This window comes from Varanus komodoensis, unplaced genomic scaffold (assembly GCF_004798865.1).
Source record: "Varanus komodoensis strain SLA01 unplaced genomic scaffold, ASM479886v1 scaffold133, whole genome shotgun sequence".
In the NCBI taxonomy this organism is placed as follows: Eukaryota; Metazoa; Chordata; class Lepidosauria; order Squamata; family Varanidae; genus Varanus; species Varanus komodoensis.
Genome location: NW_025335384.1, coordinates 358,944 through 371,698, shown reverse-complemented (window position 1 = coordinate 371,698; position 12,755 = coordinate 358,944). Strand labels below are relative to the sequence as shown.

The following is a 12,755-nucleotide window of genomic DNA, read 5'->3' as shown; positions in this document are numbered from 1 at the left end:
CACCACCCTTGGATGCATAGCCAGAAGCGGGGCTTCCAGATGCTGATACCACTCTACATGATTCTGGTGTGCCCACAACTGGAGTACAGTTCTGGTCTCCCCATTACAAGAGGGACCCAGCAAGGGTGGAATCAGTTCAGTGCAGGGTCATAGGGTTGGTAGCCAGATTTGGGGACACGGGGTGCCATATGGGATGAGATTGCGTGCACTGGGTCTTTTCAGACTCCGAGGGGATCTTATAGTGCCTTACAGGTATGTGAAGGGGCATCACATGATGGAGGGTTGTAACCTGTTCTCCACTATGGGGGAGGGAATGACATGATCCAGTAACTGGGTTTCGTGTTGCATGTCAGGAGGCAGTTCCTGATGGTCAGGACCCCCTAGGATGTGGAATGGGCTTCCACAGGACATGCTGGGGGTCCCATCATTGAGGGTGTTCAAGGCAAGATTGGACACGCACATGTTGGGCAATCCATGAATGGAGCCAGGGGTCAGACTAGATGGCCCGCAAAGTCCCTTCTGACTCACCATGTTTCTGTATTAGCCATCATAGCTAAATAGATCTTCCATGATCAGAGGCAGTATACCTTTAGAGATCTGCTGCTAGACCCACAACGATGCTGCTTGGGTTGGACTTCCTGGCAGTGATCTAGTTGGCTACTACATGAAGGAATTCACATTTGTGCTTTCCATTTTCCAAATCTGGAGGGATCATTCTGGAGCTCTGCGCAGTCCCTTTTCTGTTTTCATCTCCCTAAACCATTTGGCATCATCGACAAACGAGGAGAGGCACTGAAGAAATTGCCACTGAAGCTTTGGGCTAGTCCCTTACGCTGGGGACTCCGATTTAGTACTTATGGATGCCGGAGTTCATGCAGGGCCCAGAATAGGAGCCTTCTGCCCCCCGCCCACCACCTTTTTCATTTTTTAACGGGACCACTGGTATATCCCAAAGGAAAGTGCTATTTTCCAACATCATCTTTATTTGGGTTCGAAAGAGAGGCCTGGCATCAGGGAATTCAGAACCTACCTCTGTTTTAGGTTCTTGGGCAAGTTAATTTTCCTCTAGTAGCAACAGCTTGCCATTTAATGGGTGGGCGGCCACCCCATAAAACAACTTTGAAAGAATGCCTATGACTCTGTCTCAGAGTTCCAAACGTGCCCCCAACCCCAAAATGTTGGGAAGCTCTTAAGCTTTCCTAAGAATGCAAAAACCCTGCTAGATAAGATTAGGTGTCCATTTCGTCCTGGATTTAAGCAATGATGTTTAAAATGCACTGCTAATTTGTATCTGTAAGCTGCCCAAGCACTTATAAGTACCCAGAGAAGCTTTGGGTTATGGAGTGACACAGAAGTGGAATGAAAGACATACATTCTCGATCCCTGTCATCTGAAATTTGAAGATACAGTTCCCCTGAATATGGAGGTTCTATTTAGTCAGGATGGCTAAAACATTCACCAACATATCTCACATGAATCTGTCTTAACCCTTTTAAAAGGGCATCCAGAGTAATGTTTTTCTGAGCATACAGTTCAGAAAATGTGAAACAGAACAGGAAGAACTAGTGATTCAATTTCACTCAAACTTTACTGAGCCACAAAGAAAAAAATGAACATGCATTAAAATCCAACAATGGATAAATACAGGCAAGTTCCTAATTTTGTCCTTGCCCGGGCAATTTTAAAAGTCACATCAGGAGCTCTTCTTTTGTTCCTTGGCCAGACCACAAATGAGGGAAGATAGTTCTTGGCTACCACCATACGAAGTACATACTTCTAAAGAAAAGTGTCAGGCGGTTCTAGACTTGCAGTCCAAATGTTAATTTTGAAAAGCTCTTCAGTCTCTCCCCATCCACAGCTATGAATGTCCAACTCAGTGCTCTGAAATCCCTGCTTTCAGCAGAAGTTTAAATGTTTACCTCTTCTCTACTTTCAGCCCCACTCAAAATCAATGGGCTGAGCCTTTGCCTAAGATAATATGCAGAGCTGAGCATACAGACGTTTCCCCCAGAAACCCAATCAGCAGATGAGAAAAACTGAAGAAAATGGCAGGGCCCTTTGCAACTGAGAGCAGCTGCAGACAGACAACAACCCAGAAGCAAGCCAACTTTTTTGAGTGCAGGACATCTTTGGCCATCTGAGACACTCCCGGGCACCACCACAAAATGGCAGACATGGAAGGGAAGTCAAAGATGGAGCATGAGGCAGAGGTGTGGTCTGAACTGCAATCCACTAAGCAACGCTTTTCAATAACCTTTGGAAACGACAACTTAGTGGGAATGAAAATGGACTGGACCATGCACTGGCCCACCTAGGGGATGTTATAAGAAGCCACAGGATGTGTGTCTCCAGGAAAAGGAAAGTGGCTGACTTGGGAAGCAACAGGGCGCCGTAATTCACAAGGCGGTAGTGGCTGGTGACTCCAGTATCAGTGCGGTGGTGTATCCACTCCAGGTTCCAGCCTGAAGGAGCTATTTGTGGTGCTGAAAATCTTTTGGGATTACTGTTCAGAACCACGGATAACTCCTGAAAGGTCAGATCTGCAGCCCAGCTTGGCTACACCAGTCCATGAATGCTGGCTTTCCTCTCTCCCCTGCCTTGAAGGTTGGCAGCAGCCGTTTCTCCAAGAGCTTCACTCAGTTCGCCGCAAGAAAAGGAGGCAGGTCCAAACAGAGAAAGCACTCAGAGACAAGACTGGAAACAAGCACAAAAAGAAAACAACTTGGGCCTAGACTCTCAGGCCAGCCTACCTCACAGGGTTGTTGTTGTGGGGAAAAGATGGAGCAGCAGCAGGAGGAGAATGATGTAAGCTGCTTTAAGTTTGTTGTAAGGAAAAGCGGGATAGAAATCTGATAAATAATAAAGAATAGCAGCTGAGGGAGCTGCACTCCCGCCATTATGCGGAGGATACTAGATTGCCTACCCCTGGGCTCTAGAAACATTTATAACAGTCTGGAAGGCAAACCTACATCCCCAAAACAGGCACTGCCGCAAAAGCCAGTGTTTCTTCTAAAATGGCCTCTGACAACCTCCAGGCACGGTGGGTGTGAATGATGGGAGTTGTAGTCCACCTCGCCTGTACACCTGGAAGGTCCTGGCTTTAGAAAGGCTATGTGAGGGTCCTTAGAACAGAGTAGGAAGTCTCTCACTTTGGTCCATGTGCCAAATTCAGTTTCGGGGCCCACATGCCAGCGCTGGGTGGGGCTGAAGGCAAAAGAGGGGTCGATGTTGAAAGCAAAAAGTATACAGCTAAAATGCAAAATATGCTAGCACGTTTTAGCATATAATTCCTACTGCCAGTAACTAAGCATTAGGGGAGGAATTTCAGCTTTTCTGAATGGAGGAAAATTGCACAAAAGTAAAGAAACCTTGGGCAGAAGAAGGCTGAGCCAAGGAAGGGAAGCACAGACCTGAGGGACTAAGTCACCTGGCGGTCTAAATTAATCCTGGGGGGTCTAAATTGGGACCCCAGGCCTGAGGTTTCTAGCCCCTGCCTTAGAGCATGCCAACCAAGTTTGGGTCTGTCTGTCTGTCTTTCTAGAAATTTTCCAACATAATGATTATGGTACAAATCACATCCTTACTTGAAGGCAAAGTTAGTGCTAAAATGCATATTTGATGACAAATAGAAGAAAAAGAACAGGACCAGGCCTGGCGGGAGGGTGGACAGGAATTGTAGTTCCGTACAACACAATACTGGAAATGTGCAGGATGCTATTACCAATGTCAGAATTCTTCCTGTAAGCCTCAGCTCTTCCTTGTGTTTGAAATAAGCAAGCTTCTAGTCCTTTTGACTGCAAAGCTTACAGGTGATGCTTACGGGATTTCAGAAACCACATTTCAGGTGGCTAATATTTCCCAAAGGGAATCCATACAGAGGTTTTGCCTTAATTTCCCTAGCTTTGCTAACTTCATCCTTCCAAATGCTAATAAAATTACATTTAACGTTGCCTTAATAAAGGCATTCCCAGAGTTTACAATGTGTATATGACTTCCTTCTTGACAGAATAAAATTTAATTGGAAAAGTGGGACCTCTCTCATCCCAAGGCAGAATTCAGTTTCGGAAATGCACTCAGCAGATGTGAGCGATAATGGGTGGGACTGATGGGGGGAAAGAATGCAGCCAAAATATTGACAATTTTTACAAAGCTCCTACTACGCACCAGTAAGTAAACCTTCGGAGAGTCGTTTCCACTTTCTTAGAAAGGGAGGAAAAAACAAGCAAAAGCCAGGATAGCACCAAACAATTAAAGGTCATGGGGAAAGCCTCTGGCATTTCAAGAACCCCACGATCCAGACTGGAAACCCAGTTGGCTTGCAGGCGTGAGTTTCGACACCCCTGATTTACAGACAGGAGCAGATTCGGGTATTGGCAGAGGACAGTAAATGATTTGTAGACTTAAGATGCCATCCCATGTGTGTTTAGACAGAAAGGGGTCATACAACTCCCAGCATGCCCTCAGTAGGCCCTTTTTCTTTCTAAATATGCACAAGATTGTGCCTCACTGTTTTAAAAGAAGGAAAGGCCCAATGTTTATGAAGCACGAAGGGAAGGAAATCTATTTCCACTTTTTCCAGGTTCCATATGAGCTCTAGCTGAACCTTTTCTCACAGCCTGAACATTTATGGAGATTTGGCCCTGCCTGTTCACTTGCAGAAGCAATGAGGTTTGGCCTTCTCACAATGTTTCGCCCGCAGTCCAAACACTGATAGGGTTGAACGCCGGTGTGGACACTCTGATGCGTAATAAGGTGAGAGCTGTTCCTGAACGTTTTCCCACAAACTGAGCACTCAAAGGGCTTTTCGTCCGCATGCATCCGAGCCCGTCCAACAAGATCCGAGTTCAGGGAACAGCTTCTGATGCACTCGGAACATTTCGATACCTTCTCTGTTCGGTCCAATCGCTGCCTGAAGGTTTTCCCACATTCTGAGCATGTATAAGCTTCTTCTCCCAGGTGGATTTTCTGATGTCGTAGAAGAACAGAGCTTGAGGTGAAACTTTTCCCACAGTCCAAACAGCTATACGGTCTCTGTCCTGTGTGAATCCTCACATGCACAAGAAGGTTGGACCTCCTATCAAAGCTTCTCCCGCAGTCTGAGCATCTGTAGGGCTTCTCTCCTGTGTGAATTCTCTCATGTAATACAAGGTGAGAACTCCAGCTGAAACTTTTCCCACAGTGGGAGCATTTATATGGTTTGTTTCCAGTGTGGGTCCTCTCATGAGATTTAAGATTTGGAATGTTTCTAAAGTTTTTCCCACACACTAAACATTTGTGTGGTTTTTCTCCCGTATGGATTCTCTCATGAATAATAAGACTCTGTCTCTGGCTAAAGCTTTTTCCACACTGGGAACATTTATGCTGCTTCTCTCCTGTATGAACCTTCTGATGTGCAATACGCTGCAAACTGTTCCGGAAGGTTTTCCCACAGACTGAGCATTCGAAGGGCTTCTCTTTGTGGGTTCGCACATGTGCAACCAAATCAGAGCTGACCTCAAAGATTTTCCCACAGGCGAAACATTCAAATGACTCCTCTGGCGCATGTGTCTTCTCATGTTCAACAAGTTCCGATTTTTGGCTGAAGCTTTTCCCACAGTAGGAGCACACTGCTGTATGAATCCTCTCATGTGATATAAAGTGTGAGCTCCAGCTGAAGCATTTCCCACAGTGCAAACATTTATATGGTTTCTCACCTGTGTGGATTCTCTGGTGTACTTTGAGACCTGAACTGTTTCTGAAGTTTTTCCCACACACTGAGCATTTATATGGTTTCTCTCCTGTGTGAGTTCTCTGGTGTTTGAGAAGGTCTGACCTCTGACTGCAGCTTTTCCCACATTCTAAACATGTATAAGGTTTATCACCGGTGTGGATTCTCTCTTGAGGGTTCCATCCAAAGGTATTCCCACAGCGTGAACATTTATGTGGCTTCTGACCTGTGTGGGTCCTTTCACTGGCTCCACAGTGGGAACATTTATACAGTTTTTCACCCACATGGGATCTCTCATGTGTCACAAGATTTGAGCTGCTACTGAAGCTTTGGCCACAGTGCCAACACTTGTACGGTTTCTCCTCCGCATCAGCCATCTCGTTCAGGGCCAAGACGGAGCTTTCCGCACCTTCACCAAATTTCATTTTGCTCTCATCAGTGGCCGTTTCACTGATGCTTTTGGAGACTTCTTGTGAGTGGACACATGGATCCAGTCCCTTCTCTTTCTCGTTTCCATTTTGCTTTGCTATCTCCTGTTGCTTCTCTTCTTCACCTTCTCCCTGACACAGCAAATCATTCTCTTTAGCAGTTTTGGATGATGCTGTCAGTTGCTCAGGAGTCTCCATCAAGGGCTGCTGCTCTTCGCTTTTGCTCGTCCACTTGCTACCTGCTAGAAGAAAGAGGAGAATCCACATTTTAATCCACTCTAACCACTACACAGAGGTTGGAGTGAGGCTCAGGAGATGTGTGTTCTAGTTCCAATTTAGCTATGAAATTCATTGGTGATTTTGGGCCAGTCACTAGCTCTTGACCTAACCTACCTTACATGGTTGTTGTACGGATAAATTGGACTGGATGAGGATCATGTAAACTACCATGTGCTCCTTGAAGAAGGAAAAAGGTGGGATAGAAATGTATAAATAAACAAACAAACGGACAGGACACCAGTTTAAAACACAGAACTAGCTAAGACAATGCATTGATGCCATCTCCATAGCTTGTCTCTTCCCATGTGTCCTTTGGTGTCCCTGGGAAACGGGTGAGTGTCCTTCTAGTAACTCCTCCTGCCACTCTGGTTGCACCATTGCAGAAATAAATCTTCCCTACTCCTTGTGGGCCTGGACAACCACCACCATCAGGAATCACCAGAAAGGCTGCTTCAGTGAGTCGGAGTCTCAGGTAAGGGCCAGAGGAGGAGCGGGGAGGCTCCGGTTCAAAGCCCCGCTCAAGCATGAAGCTCACTGGGTGACCTGGGAGCCAGCATTCCTTCTCTTACTCTTTCCCTCTCATTTCCCCCACTAATCTACCTCACAGGGCTGTCGTCAGGATAAAATGGGGGTTTCCATGTGGCTGAAGCCTGCAGTAACATCTCCAGCCAGCAGGGACAGGCTTCCTTGAACAGCAAAGGGCTTTGTAGTCCATGCAGGTGGATGTCCATGGGGGAGATCTCAGAGCCCCCCTTCTTTTGGTGTGGGTCAGGAGGCTACAGAGCCAGGGGCCATGGCTAGGGGTGCTAGCACTCATGGCTTAATTCAGACAGGGCAAATAAAGCACGTCCAACTTTGCTTAAAGGATTCCCCTAAACTAAGGGCTTTTTGCCTTTTGGTACTGTCCACGGAGGTAGTGACAGAATTTATTTTCTTGGGCTCCAAGATCACAGCAGACAGAGACCGCAGCCAAGAAATGAAAAGACGCTTGCTCCTGGGGAGGAAAGCTATGGTAAATCTAGACAGCATACTAAAAAGCAGAGACATCACCCTGCCAACAATACTGCGTATAGTCAAGGCTCTGGTTTTCCCAGTTGCAAGGTACGGCTGTGAAAGCTGGACCATAAGGAAGGCTGAGCGCTGAAGAACTGAGGCCTTTGAATTGTGGTGCTGGAGGAGACTCCTGTGAGTCCCTTGGACCGCAAGGTGATCAAACCAGTTGTTTAGTCATAAAGTCGTGCCTGACTCATCATGACCCAAAGTTCCTGTCCTCCATCATCCCCCGGAGTCACACCAACTGCCCCAGTGACTCCATCCAGCCACCTCATCCTCTGCCGTCCCCTCCTTTTGCCGTCAATTGTTCCCAGCATTAAGCTCTTCTCCAGGGAGTCCTTCCTTCTCATTCGGTGGCCAAAGTACTTGAGTTTCATCTTCAGTATCTGGCCTTCTAAAGAGCAGTCAGGGTTGATTTCCTTGAGTTAGAATCAGACAGAACAATAAAGCTTACTTTCTACACCTTTGTCCCCTTTCCCCCAGACAAAAAAACCTGGCCTACACTGATCAGAAGTTATAAGCAGTCCACTGGCAATCATGAGTTTATTTGAGAGATAACGTATTTCTAGCTCACCGGAAATACATCTTTGCTTTAGATGGGGGAGTGCAGTGGAGCTGCAGCTGCTTCAGCGTCCACAGTATTCAATGGGACAAGGCCCAGAAAGACTTACCCAAACGGTGCCCACTTGCATGGCTCAGCTGCTCGGCTTCTGCAAAGCACAGGCTCTGGTCTGCATTGGAAGGATTTGCAGAAGCTTCTTCGGACATTTCTGTGATCTGAAGGAACCAGAAGGGAAGGAAATGAGTTCAAAATGAAGTCAGAATGCAGGCCAAACAGCAGGCCAGACGGTAGAGTGGGCAGGCAGCACTATTGACCTATAGTCAACCCATTCCTATTTATGTATTTATTGACAAAAATATGGCGAAAGAGCAGCGTACAATACAAGATAAAGGAAATCAATAAAACTGTGGCTAGTTAGGTCAGGAAGCACTGAAAACATCATGCCACTCCCTTTCTGCAGGACCTGCCCAGGCTGCCCATTTGCTACTGGGCTGGGTTTAAGGTCCTGGTACTTGTACACAAAGCCCGAAACAACTTGGGAACTGAATCCCTGAGAAAGCGCCTTCTCCCTTTCTGACTGGCCTGATCGCTGAAGTCATTGGAGGGACATACTTGTGATGGTTCCACGTGGATGTAAGGCCTGATTGCTCACATCCACACACTTATGGGCATAAGTAAAATGATCTCTCCCTCTGAAATATCCCCCGTCAGTAATATTTCCTTCCCCAGCATTTTTGGCAAGTGGTTGGGGCACCAATTAAGATACTGGCTGGCCAGTCACCACTTTCCTACTCTAGGAACCAGCTGGAGCCCAAAGGCATTCTCAGGAAATCAAGTTGGGAGACGGGTGGAAGAGAGCGTCTTGGCTCTCCACCACCTCCTCTCCCAAATCCAGTCTCCTCTGCTACAGAATATCTGCTCCTGAATGTTCCTCCAATACCTTGAGAGATGAGCTGAGTTGTATAATGCCCCTTTCTCCCAGATATTGAGAAACATAAGTTTCCCCTCCACTGAATCCATCCTCACACCTCCCTTTTTTAAGTCTTTGCTGTGGAGAAGCACATAGCACAATTTCTCTTTCACATCAGAACGCAGAGGCGACCAGGCACTAGCCCCTCCTTTCAGACATTCAGTGACCTGGTTCACAAGTAACAATTCCAGGGATCTTCAACCCAAGGGCTGTTTAAAGTACAAACAGTCAAGGCCCAGCAAGAGCGAGTGCCCTGCCCCCTGCCTGCTCCATGCTTCCATTTTTTCCAGCCCAGCATTTGAACTCAACAAACCGGGTTGCTTTGTTGTCCTTCAACAACCCAAAGTCCTGGGTTGGGACACTGCATCAGGCAACCCAGCAATGGGGCATTCCTGGGTCATTTGCTAAAACAGATGCAAAGCAGAAGCATCCAAAGGGAAGGCGGAGGCCAGACAACCTATGCTTTAAACAACCCATGGTGCATCACTACGTGTGAACCATGCTAGTGTCATTCTCCCGCTGCTGGTAAAAGATACTGCCAGGTTTATTGCCACCCCCTGCAACCTGCCAGACCAGTGGTGAGCTGCAGGTTATCCCGTTGGGATCTGTGGCTGGCACCCACTCCACCCCCACCCTCCCATCCGTGTTTCAAGGGCACCAGGTAGAAAAGGAATTACCTGCTGGCCCCAGCCTTTGGCCTCTTGCTGCCGCAGGAGGAAACCCTCTGCCAGACTCACCGCCTGGGCACAGGTCTCGGGCCCATTTTCCCGCAGCCAGTTCTGCATGTCCAGGGGCAGAGCAGTCACAAACTGCTCCAGGGTCACCAGCTCGAGCATTTGCTCTTTGGTGTTCCTCTCTGGCTTCAGCCACTGATGGCAGAGGGCTTGGAGCTGCCGGCAAAGCTCCCGAGGTCCATCGGTCTCCTGGTAGCAGAACATCCGGAAGCGCTGACGCTGCACCTCCACCGCAGCAGCACCCGCCGCCACCGATCTCTCTCGCCCCTTCTCACCAGGTGGGACAGCCAGATGGACCTTGAGCTCCGGTTGAGCTGCCCCAGGGAGATATGGCAGAGTCTGGGAAGCCCATAAGCCCCTGGGCCACTTGTGGGCATCGGCTGTGTCCTGAGAAAGTTTTGGACTCTGCTCAGACAATTGAGAGTTTTCCCCTCCTGAACAGGGAGCCTGTAAGGTCCTCAGAAACTCCTGCAACTGGGCATCCCAGTTCCCTGACGGTCCTTCCACCGGCTCCTCTTTCACCTTTTGTTCAGCTTGCTCACTGCTCCTCTCAGTTTTTGGAAGAACTGCCCTTTCTCTTTCTTCCCCTGGTTCAGGGCTTGCCGACTCTTGTTCCTCCATTTTTATTTGTGGCTCCATGCCCTCCTCTAGCAGAGACTTAAAAGCCATCAGTTCTTGTGTTACGGCCAGTTCCTCCCACAGGTCTTCTTATGATCTTCTCTCTTTTTCAGCATCAGTCTTTGAGGGATGTCAGTATCTCTGAATGCACTGCAGTGATGAAATTCAACCAACACAACACAGCAAAGCATCAGGACCTTTCAACAGCACTTGCAAAATGACTTTTCTCAGAAGACACATGGTAATTTTCTGCAGCTTAATGTGGCAGAGGGAGGGGAGTCCAACATGAAAACAAGGAAGACAATCTATAGTAGGGAAAGCTAAAGTGCCTGGGAACCTAATGGTACTAATTATATTAATTTTGTCAGAATTCTAACATGGATGAAAAAAATACTTGCTTCATTCCAAGGAGGCATCAAAATGCTATAGGCTCATGAAGTTCAAGATCACTTGTTCCATCAGCCACTTTTAATTATCCACCTGTCTTTATAATCAGAGTGATGGAAATATTTATTATTTATTTATTTATTTATTTATTTAAACATTTTTATGCCGCCCCATTCGCCGAAGCCTCGGGGCGGCTTACAACACTAGATAAAACAATAAGTTAAAATATCCATATAAAATAATCATAATTTAACACACATTATAAAATAAGCCGCCCTGGCCAGATAAAATTCAATTGTGTTAGCATTTAAAATGTTGCTTAAATTAAAAGGTCTTTGCCTGGCGCCGAAAAACAAATAACGATGGCACCAGGCGGACCTCTCTGGGGAGCGCATTCCATAACTTAGGCACCACCGCTGAGAAAGCCCTTCTCCGAGTAGCCACCCTCCTAATTTCTCTCACGGAGGGCTCCCGGAGAAGGGCCTCTCCCGCCGATCTCAGGGGGCGACTGGGCAAATATGGATGTAAGCGCTCCTTCAGGTAACCAGGACCCAAGCCGTTTAGGGCTTTATAGGTCATCACCAACACCTTGAATTGGGCCCGGACTTCAATGCGGAGCCAGTGAAGCTGACGGAGAACTGGAGTCATGTGAACATAACGTCCAGTCCCCATCAGCAGCCTGGCAGCTCTATTCTGAACCAATTGAAGTATCCGGACCGTCTTCAAGGGTAGCTCCACGTAGAGCGCGTTACAGAAGTCAAGACGGGAAGTCACCAGCGCATGAGTCACTGTTGCCCATTCATGATACTACTTGCAATTAGGCAAGGAAAAAAGATGTCTGGATTTAAAGCTGGATTTAAACACACACCTTCCAGGATGTAACATCTCTTTCTGAGCAGACCCACGCAGGTTAGCACAGGATTACAAGGCAAGAGCAGTTTAATCTGCAGTGAACGGTAGTTGGTCCTATTTAATTCGAGGCGGTGATAATCTTCACTTTACCCAAATCATCACTTGGAATTCCTTCCTATGAATCACCATGAGATACACGGGGGGGGGGGGGAGCAAAGACAGCCAGACACAGACAGACAAACCGACAGGAACACCAGCCTTCAGCAACCTTGGCCCTTTGCTGCTTGAGACGGAACAACAAGAAGTCCGCCCCCGCCCCGCTCCCGGTCAAGGTGCAAAGAATCCAAGGCTGGCCGAGTAATTCTGGCAGATCCGGAAAACTCCCCTCCCCAGCAGTGCATTACAATAATACCCATTGCACGGTGTAGTCCTATGCGTCTTTAGACAGAATAGAGCCCCGTAACTAGCAGAGAACACTGCCAGCTGCAGGCTTTTATTCAAGCTAAACATGCGTAGTACTGCACTTTCCATGGCGAGCAGTTTGCTGCCCTCGCACAACCCACCTCCATTAACCTGCGTTAAGGGGATTGCTCTACGGCTTTATGCTTCTTGTAGGAATCTCTGCGCGGCTATCAAGACCGGGGATAAAACAGCCTTCTCCAACTCAGTCCCTTCTCCATGTGTTGGACTCCAAATCCCAGAATCCCCCGGAGGACAGAAGGCAGAAATAAAGGCTACTCCAGAATTGAAACACACGCCACCGGGCAAACCCTCCCCCGTCTCCGACGTCCCCGGAACGCACCTGCAACCTGGGGCTGCGGGCAGCCACGGCGCTCCTCGGGAACCTGCCGCCCCTCGAGCTCTCGCAGGGAACAGCATGCAAAGAGCCGCCGCTCGCGCCAGGCAAACGGGACCGGAAGGAGCGTTGCCCCGGCCACCCTCCTTCCCACTTGCCGGGGACGCTCTAGGAGGCCCGGCTCCTCGGCTTTAACCCCTTCAAAGCCATGGGCCTCGCCATGGCAGAGCAAACTAAGAGGAGCCCTGCGGGATTAGAGGAACGGAGCGCCCGTCGAGGCCGGCATGCTGTCCGGACAGCGGACAGCCGGCGGGCCGCAGGATCCCTCAAGCACCAGATGAGCGTCGCTCCTCCTCGTGTCCATGTTCC

At 48.2% G+C, this 12,755-nt stretch overlaps 1 protein-coding gene across 5 annotated transcripts; it reads right to left on the bottom strand.

The window, feature by feature from the left end:
• Window positions 1–233: 233 nt before the first annotated feature.
• LOC123019639 (zinc finger protein 2-like) lies at window positions 234–12,481 on the bottom strand. 5 transcript variants are annotated; one of them, XR_006413944.1, is made up of 5 exons: window positions 11,607–11,779; window positions 9,677–10,501; window positions 8,139–8,244; window positions 4,005–6,377; window positions 234–245 (listed from the first exon to the last, which is right to left on the bottom strand). XR_006413944.1 is itself a non-coding variant. In XM_044422674.1 (4 exons), the coding sequence occupies exons 2-4, from the start codon at window positions 10,400–10,402 to the stop codon at window positions 4,594–4,596; spliced, it is 2,616 nt and encodes an 871-aa protein (XP_044278609.1). In that variant the 5' UTR covers window positions 10,403–10,501; window positions 12,393–12,481; the 3' UTR covers window positions 2,815–4,593. The 5 variants fall into 5 exon arrangements, 4 of the variants coding, with proteins under 4 accessions (XP_044278609.1, XP_044278610.1, XP_044278608.1 ...); XM_044422674.1 differs by lacking the exons at window positions 234–245; window positions 11,607–11,779 and adding an exon at window positions 12,393–12,481 and having other exon boundaries at window positions 2,815–6,377; XM_044422675.1 differs by lacking the exons at window positions 234–245; window positions 11,607–11,779 and adding an exon at window positions 12,154–12,364 and having other exon boundaries at window positions 2,815–6,377.
• Window positions 12,482–12,755: the final 274 nt, after the last annotated feature.